Below are 14505 nucleotides of genomic sequence, written 5' to 3' on the forward strand. Positions count from 1 at the left end.
GCAGTCATTTTCTCACAAATAATTTGCTAGGAGATGCTGAGAAAAAAAAGCAGTCTGTTTTTTTACGTACATGAAACACTGATGATCACTAACGCTACACGGACGTTAAAACTGACGCGAAACGCACTCTGACACAATACTCTCCATAAAAAGATAAGGGAATAGAAAAAATTGGAACCACAATAAAGCGCTGCTAACATCAGGATGGAGTAGTGGAGGATTTAGGTTTAAAAATCCATTTATTGATAAGAACTACGCGTTTCAATGCCGCACCGGCGTCTTCATCAGGTCAGAAACAGTGAAGAAACGGACACTGGTTTATATAATGATTGACAGCAGAGTTAGGGCATGAAAAAACCGCCAAAATGGGGTCAGACCATCCATGACATCATCACAGGTCAGATAAAAAAAATAAAAAATACACACATAGCAAAATCAGTAAAACACATTTGGTTTTTAGGATGTGTGTGTGTGTGTATATATATATATATATATATATATATATATACACACACACACACACACACACATGCATCTATCTTTAAAAATTACTTCTAAAAATACATCAGTGGGAGGAATAATCTGATTGTTAAAGTTGAATGAAAAGAAATGAACTGCGGAGCGGTAATCCAAACAAACAACAAAAAAATATCATGGGAATAAAGAATACTAATTAACCCCTTCCCGCTCCTTGACGTACTATTACGTCATGGCAGCTGTATCGTTCGCGCTCCATGCCGTAATAGTACGTCTCGGGAGTAACGGCCGTTTCGGCCGTCCTCCCGACACATACAGGAGCTGTGACGCTGCTGTCTTGTTCAGCAGCTGTCACAGCTCCTACAGCGGGGACCGATCGCTGTGTCCCCGCTGATTAACCCCTTAAAAGCCTCGTTCTATAGAGATCGCGGCTTTTTAGGGGTTAAGCTGCCATCGCCGGCCTGCTACACGATAGCGGCTGGCGATGGTGACTATGGCAACCGGACACCAAACAATGGCGTCCGGCTATGCCATAGACGGAAGCCTAGTGGGTCCTGACAACGTCAGGACCCACTATGCTTGCTGTCAGTGAGTAGCTGACAGTTCTAATACACTGCACTACGCATGTAGTGCAGTGTATTAGAATAGCGATCAGGGCCTCCTGCCCTCAAGTCCCCTAGTGGGACAAAGTTAAAAAAAAGTTAAAAAAAGATGTGTAAAAATAAGAAAATAAAAGATTTAAAAGTAATAAAAGTAAAAATCCCCCCTTTTCCCTTATCAGTCATTTATTATTAATAAAAATATATAAACAAACAAATAAACTATACATAATTGGTATCGCCGCGTCCGTAACGGCCTGAACTACAAAATTATTTCATTATTTATCCCGCACGGTGAACGCCGTAAAATAAAATAATAATAAACCGAACCACAATCACAATTCTTTGGTCACTTCACCTCCCAAAAAATGGAATAAAAAGAGATCAAAAAGTCGCATGTACCGAAAAATGCTACTGATCGAAACTACAGTTCATTACGCAAAAAATAAGTCCTCGCACGGCTTTATTGATTGAAAAATAAAAAAGTTCTGGCTCTTAGAATAAGGTAACATCAAAAGTGAATGATTGTTTACAAAACTTATTTTATTGTGCAAACGCCATAAGACATAAAAACAAACTATAAACATCTGGTATCGCCGTAATCGTATCGCCCCGCAGAATAAAGTGAATATGTCATTTATAGCGCACGGTGAACGCTGTAAAAAAAAATAGAATAAAAAAACAATAGTAGAATTGCTGTTTTTTTAGTCACCACGCCACCTAAAAATAGAATAAAAACTGATCAAAAAGCCGCATGCACCCCAAGAAAACTACAATGGGTTCCTCAAGGAGTCTAGTTTCCAAATTGGGGTCACTTTTGGGGGGTTCCCAATGTTTTGGCACCACAAGACCTCTTCAAACCGGACATGGTGCCTAATAAAAAAAGAGGCCTCAAAATCCACTAGGTGCTCCTTAGCTTCGGAGGCCGGTGCTTCAGTCCATTACCGCACTAGGACCACATGTGGGATATTTCTCTAAACTGCAGAATCTGGGCAATACGTATTAATTTGCGTTTCACTGATAAATCCTTTTGTGTTATAAAAAAAATGGTATAAAGAGGATTTTCTGACAAAAAAAAAATGTAAATTTCACCTCTACTTTGCTCTAAATTTTTGTGAAACACCTAAAGGGTTCATAAACTTTCTAAATGCTGTTGTGAATACTTTGAGGGGTCTAGTTTCTAAAATGGGGTGTTTCATAGGGGTTTCTAATATATGGGCCCCTCAAAGCAACTTCAGAACTGAACTGGAACCTAAAAAAATAAATAAATGGGGCAATACTTTGCTTCTTACATTATACTGATAATGAGCCGTGCCCACCCCGAGATGACCCCAGTTTTGACCGTTGGTATAAACGGAGACCCCTATTAGACCGTTTCAGTGCCCGGTTTTCCCAAGCATACACCCCCGAGAAGTGTATTTCTATTGATGAGTCCCTGGTGCATTTTAAAGGGAGGGTTCAATTCCGCGAGTACCTGCCAGGTAAGAGGGCAAGGTATGGCGTGAAGATGTATAAGCTGCGAGAGTGCATCAGGGTATACCTACAGGTTTAGGATATATGAAGGAAAGGCCACCCCCAAACCAGACTGCATCCTGGACTACAATAGGTACATGGGAGGGATGGACTTGTCAGATCAAATCCTGAAGCCCTACAGCGCCATGCGGTGTGGTATAAGAAGCTGGCCGGGCACATCATACAGATGGCTTTGTACAATGCGTACGTGCTACGTCGATGTGCAGGCCAGACGGGAACTTTCCTGGAATTTCAAGAGGTGATTATCAAGAACCTAATCTTTAGGACCAAGAAGGGGAGGCACCCAGTACTTCTGGAAGCGAGCCCACACGCATCGTACCAGGGCAACACTTTCCTGGAGAAGTTCCCCAAACTGGCAAGAAGGGAAAAAGTCAAAAGAGGTGCAAAGTCTGCTATAAGAGGGCGATAAGGGAGGACACAATATATCAATGTGACACTTGTCCCGAATAACCAGAGCTCTGTATGAAAGTGTTTTAAAATTTATCATACATCCCTTGGTTTATAATTTACCCCAATTTTACTTACCCTGATGCACTCCGCACAGCTTATCCCCCCTCGTCTTTCCCCTCTGGGCCCTGCTGTGTGCCCAGGCAGCTGATAACATCCACATGTAGGGTATTGCCATACCCGGGAGAACCCACATTACAGTTTATGGGGTGTAGGTCTCCGGTCAAAATGCTCACTACACCTCTAGATGAATGCCTTAAGGGTGTAGTTTTTAAAACGGGGTCACTTCTTGCGGGTTTCAACTGTACTGGTACCTCAGGGGTTTCTGCATACATGACTTCGCGCTAGAAAATCCCCAGTAGGCCAAATGGTGGTCCTTTCCTTCTGAGCCCTCCCATGGGCCCAAACGGCAGTTTATCACAACAAATGGGGTATTGCGGCACTCAGAACAAATTGCGCAACAGAATGGGGTATTTTGTTTCTTGTGAAAATAAGAAATTTTCAGCCAAAACTACATATTATTTGAAAAAAATAATTTTGTTTTCATTCCCAGCCCAATTCAAATAAGTTCTGTGAAAAAACTATGGGGTCAAAATGGTCACAACACCCATAAATGAATTCCTTGAGGGGTGTAGTTTCCAAAATGGGGTCATTTGTGGTGGGTTTCTATTGCTTTGATACCTCTGGGGCTCTGCAAATGCGACATGGCACCCGAAAACCAATCCAGCAAAATCTGTACTCCAAAGAACACACAGCGCTCCTTTCCTTCTGAGCCCTCCCATGGGCCCAAACGGCAGTTTATCACCACAAATGGGGTATTGCCGCACTCAGGACAAATTGGGCAACAAAATGGAGTATTTTATTTCTTGTGAAAATAAGAATTTTTGAGCTAAAATGACATATTATTGGAAAAAATATTTTTTTTTTTAATTCCCAGCCCAATTCAAATAAGTTCTGTGAAGAAACTATGGGGTCTAAATGGTCACATTACCCATAAATGAATTCCTTAAGGGGTGTAGTTTCCAAAATGGGGTCTTTTCTGGTGGGTTTCCATTGCTTTGATACCTCTGGGGCTCTGCAAATGCGACATGGCACCCGAAAACCAAACCAGCAAAATCTGTACTCCAAAGAACACACAGCGCTCCTTCCCTTCTGAGGCCTCCCATGGGCCCAAACGGCAGTTTATTGCCACAAATGGGGTATTGATGCACTCAGGAGAAATTGGGCAACAAAATGGAGTATTTTGTTCCCTGTGAAAATAAGAAATTTTGGTAAAAAATTATATCTTATTGGAAAAAATGTCATTTTTTTAATGTCACAGCCCAATTGAAATAGGTGCTGTGAAAAAACTGTGTGGTCAAAATGCTAACAACAACCATAAATGAATTCCTTGAGGGGTGTAGTTTCCAAAATGGGGTCACTTTTGGTGGGTTTCCATTGCTTTGATACCTCTGAGGCTCTGCAAATGCGACATGGCACCCGAAAACCAATCCAACAAAATCTGGACTCCAACAAACATATAGCGCTCCTTTCCTTCTGAGCCCTCCCATGGGCCCAAACGGCAGTTTATCACCACAAATGGGGTATTGCCACACTAAGGACAAATTGGGCAACAAAATGGGGTATTTTGTTCCCTGTGAAAATAAGAAATTTTGATCACAAATGACCTTTTATTGGAAAAAATGAAATTTTTTTCATTTCAGAGCCCAATTCAAATACGTGCTGTGAAAAAACTGTGTGGTCAAAATGGTAACAACAACCCTAAATGAATTCCTTGAGGGGTGTAGTTTCCAAAATGGGGTCACTATTGGGGGATTCCTACTGTTTTGACACCTCAACACCTCTTCAAACCTGGCATGCTGCCTAAAATATATTCTAATAAAAAAGAGGACTCAAAATGCACTAGGTTCTTCTTTGCTTCTGGGGCTTGTGTTTTAGTCCACGAGCGCAGTAGAGCCACATGTCGGGCATTTCTAAAAACTGCAGAATCTGGACAATACATATTTAGTAGTATTTCTCTGGTAAAACCTTCTTTGTTACAGAAAAAAAAATGAATAAAATTGAAATTCAGCAAGAAAAATGAAATTTGCAAATTTCACCTCCACTTTACTTTAATTCCTGTGAAATGTCTGAAGGGTTAAAAAACTTTCTAAATGCTGTTTTGAATACTTTGAGGGGTCTAGTTTTTAAAATGGGGTGTTTTATCAGGGTTTCTAATACATAGGCCCCTCAAAGCCACTTCAGAACTCAAGAGGTACCTTAAAAAAAAGGCTTTTGAAATTTTCTTAAAAATATGAGAAATTGCTGTTTATGTTCTAAGCCTTGTAACGTCCAAGAAAAATAAAAATGTTCAAAAAACGATGCCAATCTAAAGTAGACATATGGGAAATGTGAACTAGTAACTATTTTGGGTGGTATAACCGTCTGTTTTACAAGCAGATGCATTTAAATTCTGAAAAATGCAGTTTTTTCAAAATTTTCTCAAAATGTTGCAATTTTTCACCAATAAACACTGAATATATCGACCAAATTTTACCACGAACATGAAGCCCAATGTGTCACGAGAAAACAATCTCAGAATCGCTTGGGTAGGTTTAAGCATTCCGACGTTATTACCACATAAAGTGAAATATGTCAGATTTGAAAAATGGGCTCTGAGCCTTAAGGCCAAAACTAGGCTGCGTCCTTAAGGGGTTAAACACTAATATATGGCATATATATTAGACCAAAAGCAAAAGAAATATAAGTGGTTAATACTAACCGCTAGTGTCAGGCAACGGTTCGCAGGCAGCTACGGAGATACACAGGCAGACGCTCAATTGAGCATCCCTGGCGTCGTAGCAACACCAATCGGCTGTCAGCGGAGCTACGGTGGCTCATGAGGGAATAGATGCTGAGACTGAAGGGGACAGCGTTCGTACATCCCTATCCGCATCGGAAACTGAGCAACCTTAGGTGAGTAATCAAACTTAGATGGAGCAGAGGACAGATTGTGGGACCTGATAAGTGTGGTGAGAGCAATTAAAAGGAGTAGTCGTAAGGAGTGGGTTATACAACCAAAATAGTAAAACATGACCGATGCATTAATTGATTATTACTAATTATTACAACTGGAATCAAAAGACATTTGGATTCACGACGAGCAAATGCAAATTACGGATCAAAAATTAAAAAGAGGATAAGAAGTATTAAAAGTAATCAAACCATAGTTAAAAGACTGTCAATCAAGAGCAGTTTCAGCAAGATCCTTAAAGAGGCTCTGTCACCACATTATAAGTGCCCTATCTCCTACATAAGGAGATCGGCGCTATAATGTAGGTGACAGCAGTGCTCTTTATTTAGAAAAACTATCTGTTTTTACCACGTTAGGAGCGATTTTATTTACAATCTCTGCACTTCGTTACTGTTTCTATGGTAGTTACAGCAGAGGACGCGTAATCTCGTTGTAACCTGTCATTTAGCGTGTAATCTCGCGAGATTACACGTCCTCTGCTGTAACTACCACAGACAGAGTAACGAAGTGCAGAGATTGTGAATAGACATTCAGTGGAATGTCTATTCACTGTCTAAACACTTCAGTATTGTTAATGTGTTAGTATAAGACAGCACATAAGGATCTAGCAGGATCCCTATGCGCTGAGTAAATGAATGGAGAGGAGTGTATGATGCTGATTGGTCACTGATTGGTCAGCGTCATACACTCCTCTGTACAACGCCCACTTGGTCTAAAGTAAAAACACGCCTAGTTGGGCATTAAGAAACTAATTAGCATAAATCTAAAATCGTACTTTTGGTATTTATTGAGCGCAATCTACTGGAAGCCATTAGGTTTCTTAATGTCTGGGACCTTCTAAAGGTAATCAGTGGAGCGTCAGGGAGCAAATCTTTCAAATATGTGTCAGGCGTTCAAGAAAGAGCGGCGATACTTTCCCAGGATTCGCGTATTCATCCACGCCCCTTGGTTAGAGAGGAGTCCAAGTTTGTTAACCCTAATTTTGTAACAGCCTTCAACACTGATTACCTTTAGAAGGTCCCAGACATTAAGAAACCTAATGGCTCCCAGTAGATTGCGCTCAATAAATACCAAAAGTACGAGCATGTGTCCATCACTCAGAGGATCCTACCGTTGTAATCACAGTAGATGTTTATGTTGTTCCAATATTAGACATATATATACACACACATCCTAAAAACCAAATGTCTTTTACTGTTTTTGCTATGTGTGTGTTTTTTGTTTTTTTTATCTGACCTGTGATGATGTCATGGAGGCTGTCTGACCCCATTTTGGTGTTTTTTTCATCCCTAACACTGCTGTCAATCATTATATAAACCAGTGTCCGTTCCTTCACGGTTTCTGACCTGATGAAGACGCCGGTGCAGCATTGAAACGCGTAGTTCTTATCAATAAATGGATTTTTAAACCTAAATCCTCCACTACTCCATCCTGATGTTAGCAGCGCTTTATTGTGGTTCCAATTTTTTCTATTCCATTATCTGTTACTTTAAGCGATCCCCTTTCCAGCGGATTAGCGTTGAACCCAGCTACAGCTGCATCACATATCCATTGCCTGTACCAGTGTTGTGCCTGCTATAGCACAACTGTAAAAGGTGAGTTCATACCATCTATTCTGCTTTCTCTATACACCGTGTGACCTGCAACATTTGGCGCTGTGTTTTTTGTTCTCCTCTCTTACGCCTTAAAAAGGAGACCTAGGAACTCCCCTGACATGTCTTGTTTTAGTAAAAAAAATACTAGCAAATTTTCTTAAAAGTCTGACTTGTGCTGTTCCTCTGTTATTCCTCTTGTCAATGGGGATTTGTCCCTACACGGTCTCCCACTGTCTAAGTCTAACAGTGCGAGACTGTGTAAACTGGCGTAGAAAGTTTTTAATTCTTACAAATAGTTCATACAATTGTCCATGAAATATTTGGTACACAACCTGTTTATCCACATTGACTGCATGAAACGTTCCCAACGATGAAATGTTAATAAGATTACAGTGAAAACGATCTGATGATCCGGATGCTGGTAATACAGCAATACTAGAACTCCGCACATACTAAGGCCTCATGCACACGGCCGTGCCCGTAATCATGCGGCCGCGTACAGCCACCCACATTTTTAGCCCGTGCTCCTATATAAAAGTATGGGTGCGCGGTCCGTAAAAGGCCAAAGATAGGACATGTCTTTCTACGGGCAAGACATCTTACCGCAAATCTAGGGGAAGGTGTCCGTGGTCAATAGAAATGAATAGGTACGTAATTGCGGACCGTAATTATGGTCCACAATTACGGACGAAATCTACGGTCGTGTGCATGGGGACTAATAGGAAAATAATTGAAAATAACTCTTACATTTTGCATTCGTGTGTTTCCAGGGCCAAGAGAATTTAATCCCACAAGTATCGGTGTTACCTCTTGGAACGGGCAATGATCTAGCTAATACATTGGGATGGGGTGCAGGCTACGCAGGGGATGTTCCTGTGGAGCAAATCCTACGAAATGTCATGGAAGCTGACCGCATCAAGCTTGACAGGTGAGGAGGAAAACATTGCAGTGAGCACTTTGATCCCGTGCGTCATATAGTCCGAAAACTTCTCGCACAATGTAGTAGTATCGCGGCTTCAGCAATCTCTGAAACTTGGGGGTGTTTAAAGGGATCTGTCCGGTCTCCTGTAGATCCACCTACATAAGAAATAATGACCATAGGGTTGTATAGCTTTCAGTATAAAGCAGGACTCCCACTCCCCCCACCCAACCCTCCATACGATCCCCCTCCCCCGCCTGGACACTGCTGATCGGCAGCTCTCCCTGTTTACAAACATATACAAGGAAAGCTGTACTTACAGGATCACTCTGAGATCACGTAACATTAAAGCTACATGCACACGTTGCGTATTTTGCTGCGGAAAATACGCACCAAAACCGCAGCAGTACGCAGGAAATTCGCAGGAGAAAACCGCACCTAATCGTGCGTTTTTTGGTGCAGTTTTTATGTTTCACGTTTTCGGCACTTTTTCAGGCTGCGGGTTCCGGAGCGATTTTCCACAGCGCTGGGCAGATACAATTCGCAAGCGGAAACGCAAGATAAATTGACATGCGGATTTTAAAATCCGCACCGCAGGTCAATTTACATGCGTAAAAAAACCGCAGCGCGTACATGAGATGTCCTGGAATCTCATCGACTATGCTGGTACTGTATCACGCAAATAGGCGTGGCAAAAGCGCACGTAATACGCATCGTGTGTCTTAACCCTCAGGGCTTGTCCACACGTAACGGAATTGCTGCGTATTTTCCATCCAGAATTGCAAACGGAAAATACGCAGCGGAATACAGTAGCAGCAAAGTGGGTGAGATTGAACAAATCCCATCCACACGCTGCGTAAAAATTTCCTTGCAGAAATTCACCTACAGTGCCTTTTTTTCGGACCACAGCGCGTTAATCCCCGCTGAGGAAAGTGACTGAATTGCTGCGTCTTTCAGAGGAGATGTCACCATATACGAACATTGGGAAAAACGCAGCAAAATTCGCACCATTTTCTGCAGAAATGTAATATCCGTGGGACTGACGGATTCAGGTAGAAGGCGAACGATACAGCTGTTCTCTATAGAGAATACAAAGCAGCTGTAGCTCAAAAAGTAAAAATAATTTTTAATTGACATTTTTTTATTTTTTTTAAATTGCCTTTCAAAGGTGTACATCGCCTTTAAGAAAATAAATGGCAGAACGATGTTAGCCTGTCGGTCACTACATGGGTCTAGGGCAGCATAATGTGGATGACAGGTGCCCTTTCTAGTTGGTGATGGCATATTACTAGAATATGGCATCACTTCTTGGTTGATCGCGGTCCGTTCACTAGAATGGAGCGGTGTTGCAGTTCCATGCGTAGCCAGGACCACCGCTGTGTATGAAAAATACCAAGGAACTTGGTCCCTTTATTCTCGGTAAGGGTCCCAAAAGTCTCCCCACCACTGATCATGATATCATGGCATATCCAAGCGATCTATAGCCATAACAATATTATTTTTCCGGTTTTGGATCCACAGCTTTACAAAGGCAGAATTTCTGTTTTTCAGGTGGAAGGTACAAGTTACTAACAAGGGCTACAGTCTGAGGAAGCCAAAGGTGAAAATATTCCTTCATTTCGGTGTGTGATTGTGGGTAATGCACAACGGCGCGTTACCGGCAAAGATAAACTGTGCATTTATACATGTTTTACTTTACATACGTGTGTTTTTTTTTCTATTTTTTTAGGTTTTGTCAATGAATAATTACTTTTCAATAGGCCCTGACGCCTTAATGGCATTAAACTTTCATACACATCGAGAGAAGACCCCTTCATTATTTTCAAGCAGGCTTGTCAATAAAGTAAGTTTCCGGCAGGGGGATGTAAAGCATATTTATTGTGTAGGCATACAAATGATCTTCACATTTTGTTTGGGTGAGGATAGGCCATCCAATTTTTTGGGACTGGAAAACCCCTTTAGTCAAAAGGGGCCGGTCACATGACGAAGAGTCTTATCGTCCGCAAAGAAGACTTTGCAACTAAACTTCCGGGCCCCCGGCGGGACTATGAAAATCTGAGAATCAGCGCAACGGGGAACCTGACTGTATATTAGCGAGTGTAATCATATACTGCAAATAATTTTTGGTCCCCGCGTAACACCTTTAATGACTGATAGGTGGCGTACACCCACCTATCGTGAGAATTTAACTGGGAGGAGAAGCTGGGGAGAGCTGGCCGCTATGGGATTTGTATCGCAGAAAAGGTGTCATGTTTTGGGAATATTCTTTACAGTAGTAATTCAAAGTAAAAGTCATTTCAAATGGTTTCGGAAGTTGCGTAACTTAAATTTCCATTTTAAAGTAAAATTATATCCAACGTTTTATTGTTCTTTAGGCAGTGTATTTATTTTATGGAACCAAGGATTGCTTGATCCAGGAATGTAAAGATCTCGACAAGAAAGTTGAGGTAAGAATTAAAGGAGTTGTATGGTATAAGCAACTTCTGGCATTTTGTGTCGCAGCATGTTGGAAGGAAAATGACAACTACAATAAAGCGAGTGGGGCTGAAACTTAAAGGGGTTTTCTAACCTCTAAGAATGGATTTTGGAATGACCTACAACGCTAAAAACAAAAATTGTACCACGGCTCTTCCTGCTGTCATTGGTGAGTCGTAATGCGTCGTCCTTCGATTGACTGACTGCATTTCAAATACATTTTTAGGGATTTAAAACGCTTAATTTAAGGGTAAAAGTAATAAAGACAGACCTGCTGATAGCCATATTTTTAATTACACACCTATTTTGTGTATATAACACCTGCTTCTTCATATAGGATGAATTTTTATATAATCGCTTAACTGGTCACTAACTTTTCAACACACTTTGGATAAATCAATAGTACATGCGAATATAATAAACTTTTTAATATCTTTTTAGAGAAAAACGCCTCTTTCTTCACTTATCAGGCTCCTTTGCTTTCCCCCAGCTTCTCAAAGGGAATGTGTTTCGCTAGAAATTATTTTTTTTTTTTAAACCGTTAGTATTTAAGTGATTAAACATTGTTTTCATTTTTTCACAAGTCAGGAAATATTATAAATTAGATTCTAATTTATAACATTTCCATGTGCTGGTCACTAGAGGGAGCAATTCCCAAAATTTCAGCATTGCAATGTGGTAAAGCAACCTCATTGCTTTATGCTGCAAATTTGGTGTAGACACACTCGCTCTAGTGTCCTCACACAATCCCCCCTCCCTTATCCTGGCTAGTGCCAGGAGAAGGAGGTGGTTGAATCTTCTAATCCTCCTACACTGTGCATTCGCTCCGAAAATGGCGGCACACAGTGTAGGAGGATTAGATACAGTGGTAATCAGACCGTATACCACGAACATAATACACACTCACATACACAAACATAACTTACCTGCTCCTGCCGCCGCTGCTGCCTCCGCTCCTACTCCTCGCGTCTTCGCTGCCTGGAACATATGTCCGGAAGCCGCGACCGGAAGTAGTCATCTTACTGTCCGGCCGCGGCTTCCGGTCGACATGAAAATGGCGCCAGATGTCGCTCGGCCGAATACCTTCCTTTTGGACTGTTCACCATAGTGAATGGAACGGCTCCCGTTCTCATTCTCTATGGGGATGTATGTGCCGTATTCCATCTCTGTATGTGTCGTTAATCAACACATACAGAGATGGAAAAAAAAATGGCAGCCCCCATAGAGAAGTAAAAAAAAGAAAAAAGTACAACACAAAAACACAAATAAAATGTATTTTAATAACATACTAAAAGCAAATTTATATAAAAAAAAATAATTTGCGACACCTTCCTTTTAAAGGCTCCTGCACATGGGACGGAAATGATGCCGAACTTCCGTTCAGAAGTTTTGCAGCATATCACAGTAGCAGCAAAGTGAATGAGAATTTAACAATTCTCACGCTATGAAAGAAATCAACAGAAAACATATGCTGGAGAATGAGAATCTGCACCGCAGGTTATTTTTCACATGTCAATTTATCTTGCATAAAAGCTGCAGTATTTTCACACGGATATTCCGGACAGAAAATCTGCAGCATTTCCATTCCATGGGCAGGAGGCATAACTGTTCACTCTGAATTTACTGCTAAATCCGTCTTGAGAGACAAGACAAATTTTTTAGCTCACTGAGGGATCACGTTACATGCTACCCATAGAAGTCTATGGAGAGGGAAGGGGGAAGTCCTATAATGGCCAGAAATTATTCATGTGCACACGTATAACAATTTTATTCTGAAAAGTTAGGAACTTTTGAAAACGTAATGAAATATGTTTTAGTTCACTGCTCTGGTCGGTTCGTGAATCTTGTTTTTACCTCCCAATTATTCCAAAGCAAAATTCTTGTGACACCATTTAAAATCGAAATTTGCCAAGAATAGAGCCGTTAGTGCCGTTGTGCTCTTGATGTCAACCAGAGGTGCAAACGCTGAACAGACTCTTTTTCTCCTCCTGAAAGCGCTGCCGGCCATTCTACATACAGTAGACAAACTGGACGCTTTGTCGCTAACTGCAGAGTTTTGAGCCGCTGGCGGCACGCGCTATGCAGAGGGCTGCTAGAAGCAGAATCGTTAATACAAGTCCGTTAGAAAAAGGATTATAATAGTTTTTCATTGAAAGTGGCGGTTTGCTTTAAGATTGAACTAATTTTTAAAGTAACAATTGGTTCCCATTCGTCATGGGCCGTGTAAACGAGCGCCGATCAATGAGACAGCTCGTTGATCGGCGCTCGTCTGCTCCTTTCACAAAGAGCAATACATGGGGACGAGCGATCATTACTACGATTTAGATAGAAAAATTGCCGGAGGCAATAGAAACCCGTTTTTTTTCCCCAACTACTTGCCACCTAGCAGAATAGTTAAATTGTAAAAAATACCTGAAAATATAAATACGCTCTAGAGCCATAGAATTTTTTTGTTAATCATTACTACGATCGCTCGTCCCCATACATTGCCATCATATCGTCAGCGCATGTTTACACAGGGAGATGCGCTGCCGGCCACGATAATATTTGCATAAATGATCCGATCAGCCGATGAGCGAGCGTTTGCCCGATAATCGACCCGGGCCTTTACTTTTTGGGTTGTGATCTCTTGATGTTTATGGAAGTTCTTAGTGAATGGCTGCTAGGAAAAGGAGTGGAGTATTCTAAAGCGGAGCGTATGCGGAAATGTTTTTTTGTCCAATTAGACATTATTATTTGCAATAATGAAGTATTCGAATTTGTACAAACACGTGTTTTAAAGTAACCGTGATATCCAATAGATTCATAAAATTGTGTTTTATTTATGTACTTTGTAACTGCAGCTTGAATTGGACGGGGAGAAGATATCTTTGCCAAATCTGGAAGGAATTGTGGTCTTGAACATTGGTTACTGGGGTGGTGGCTGCCGACTGTGGGAAGGAATGGGGGATGAACCATATCCCTTATCTAGGTATGTCTCCACGCCATACTTGTTACCTCTGTATAATTATCATGAAGACCCCCTCCGCAATCCAGTATTGACTGTTGAAAATTGTTGTAGTCGACTCTAACCTATTAAATTGAGGTCTACAGCCTGTAAACTACGTATTTGATATTCTTGAATATCTGGAGGTAATGGAGTATGTAACGTGTCCGCAGTGCTGTATGCTTGCCGTCTATTCCACCGCCATTAACCCCCTCCTGACCAGTGCAAGTACATGTATATAGTCTGCAGTACCTGGTTTGTTACTGTTGCTTAGCAACCTAGTCATGGCAGAAGATGACCTCATTAGGGACCCCTCAAATCACTAAAATGATGGGGTCCACGGTCCCTACTTTATAAAATACCATGGCGGTACAGTTAAAAAGGACTTGAAGGGGTATTGATAGGACATAAATATCAGATCGGTGGAGGTCTGACTGCTAGGACGACCCCCTCCTAGCCCA

At 41.3% G+C, this 14505-nt stretch overlaps 1 protein-coding gene across 1 annotated transcript in view; it reads left to right on the plus strand.

The window, feature by feature from the left end:
* The window catches only part of DGKE (diacylglycerol kinase epsilon), a 44572-nt gene that overhangs the window by 13358 nt on the left and 16709 nt on the right, over positions 1 to 14505 (plus strand). Inside the window, exons 5-9 of the mRNA XM_075845880.1 lie at positions 8435 to 8592; positions 10135 to 10183; positions 10313 to 10426; positions 10959 to 11030; positions 13902 to 14029. Of these exons, the coding sequence (XP_075701995.1) occupies positions 8435 to 8592; positions 10135 to 10183; positions 10313 to 10426; positions 10959 to 11030; positions 13902 to 14029 (521 nt within the window). The remainder of the gene's footprint in view (positions 1 to 8434; positions 8593 to 10134; positions 10184 to 10312; positions 10427 to 10958; positions 11031 to 13901; positions 14030 to 14505) is intronic.

This window comes from Rhinoderma darwinii, chromosome 13 (genome assembly GCF_050947455.1).
Source record: "Rhinoderma darwinii isolate aRhiDar2 chromosome 13, aRhiDar2.hap1, whole genome shotgun sequence".
Classification (NCBI taxonomy): Eukaryota; Metazoa; Chordata; class Amphibia; order Anura; family Rhinodermatidae; genus Rhinoderma; species Rhinoderma darwinii.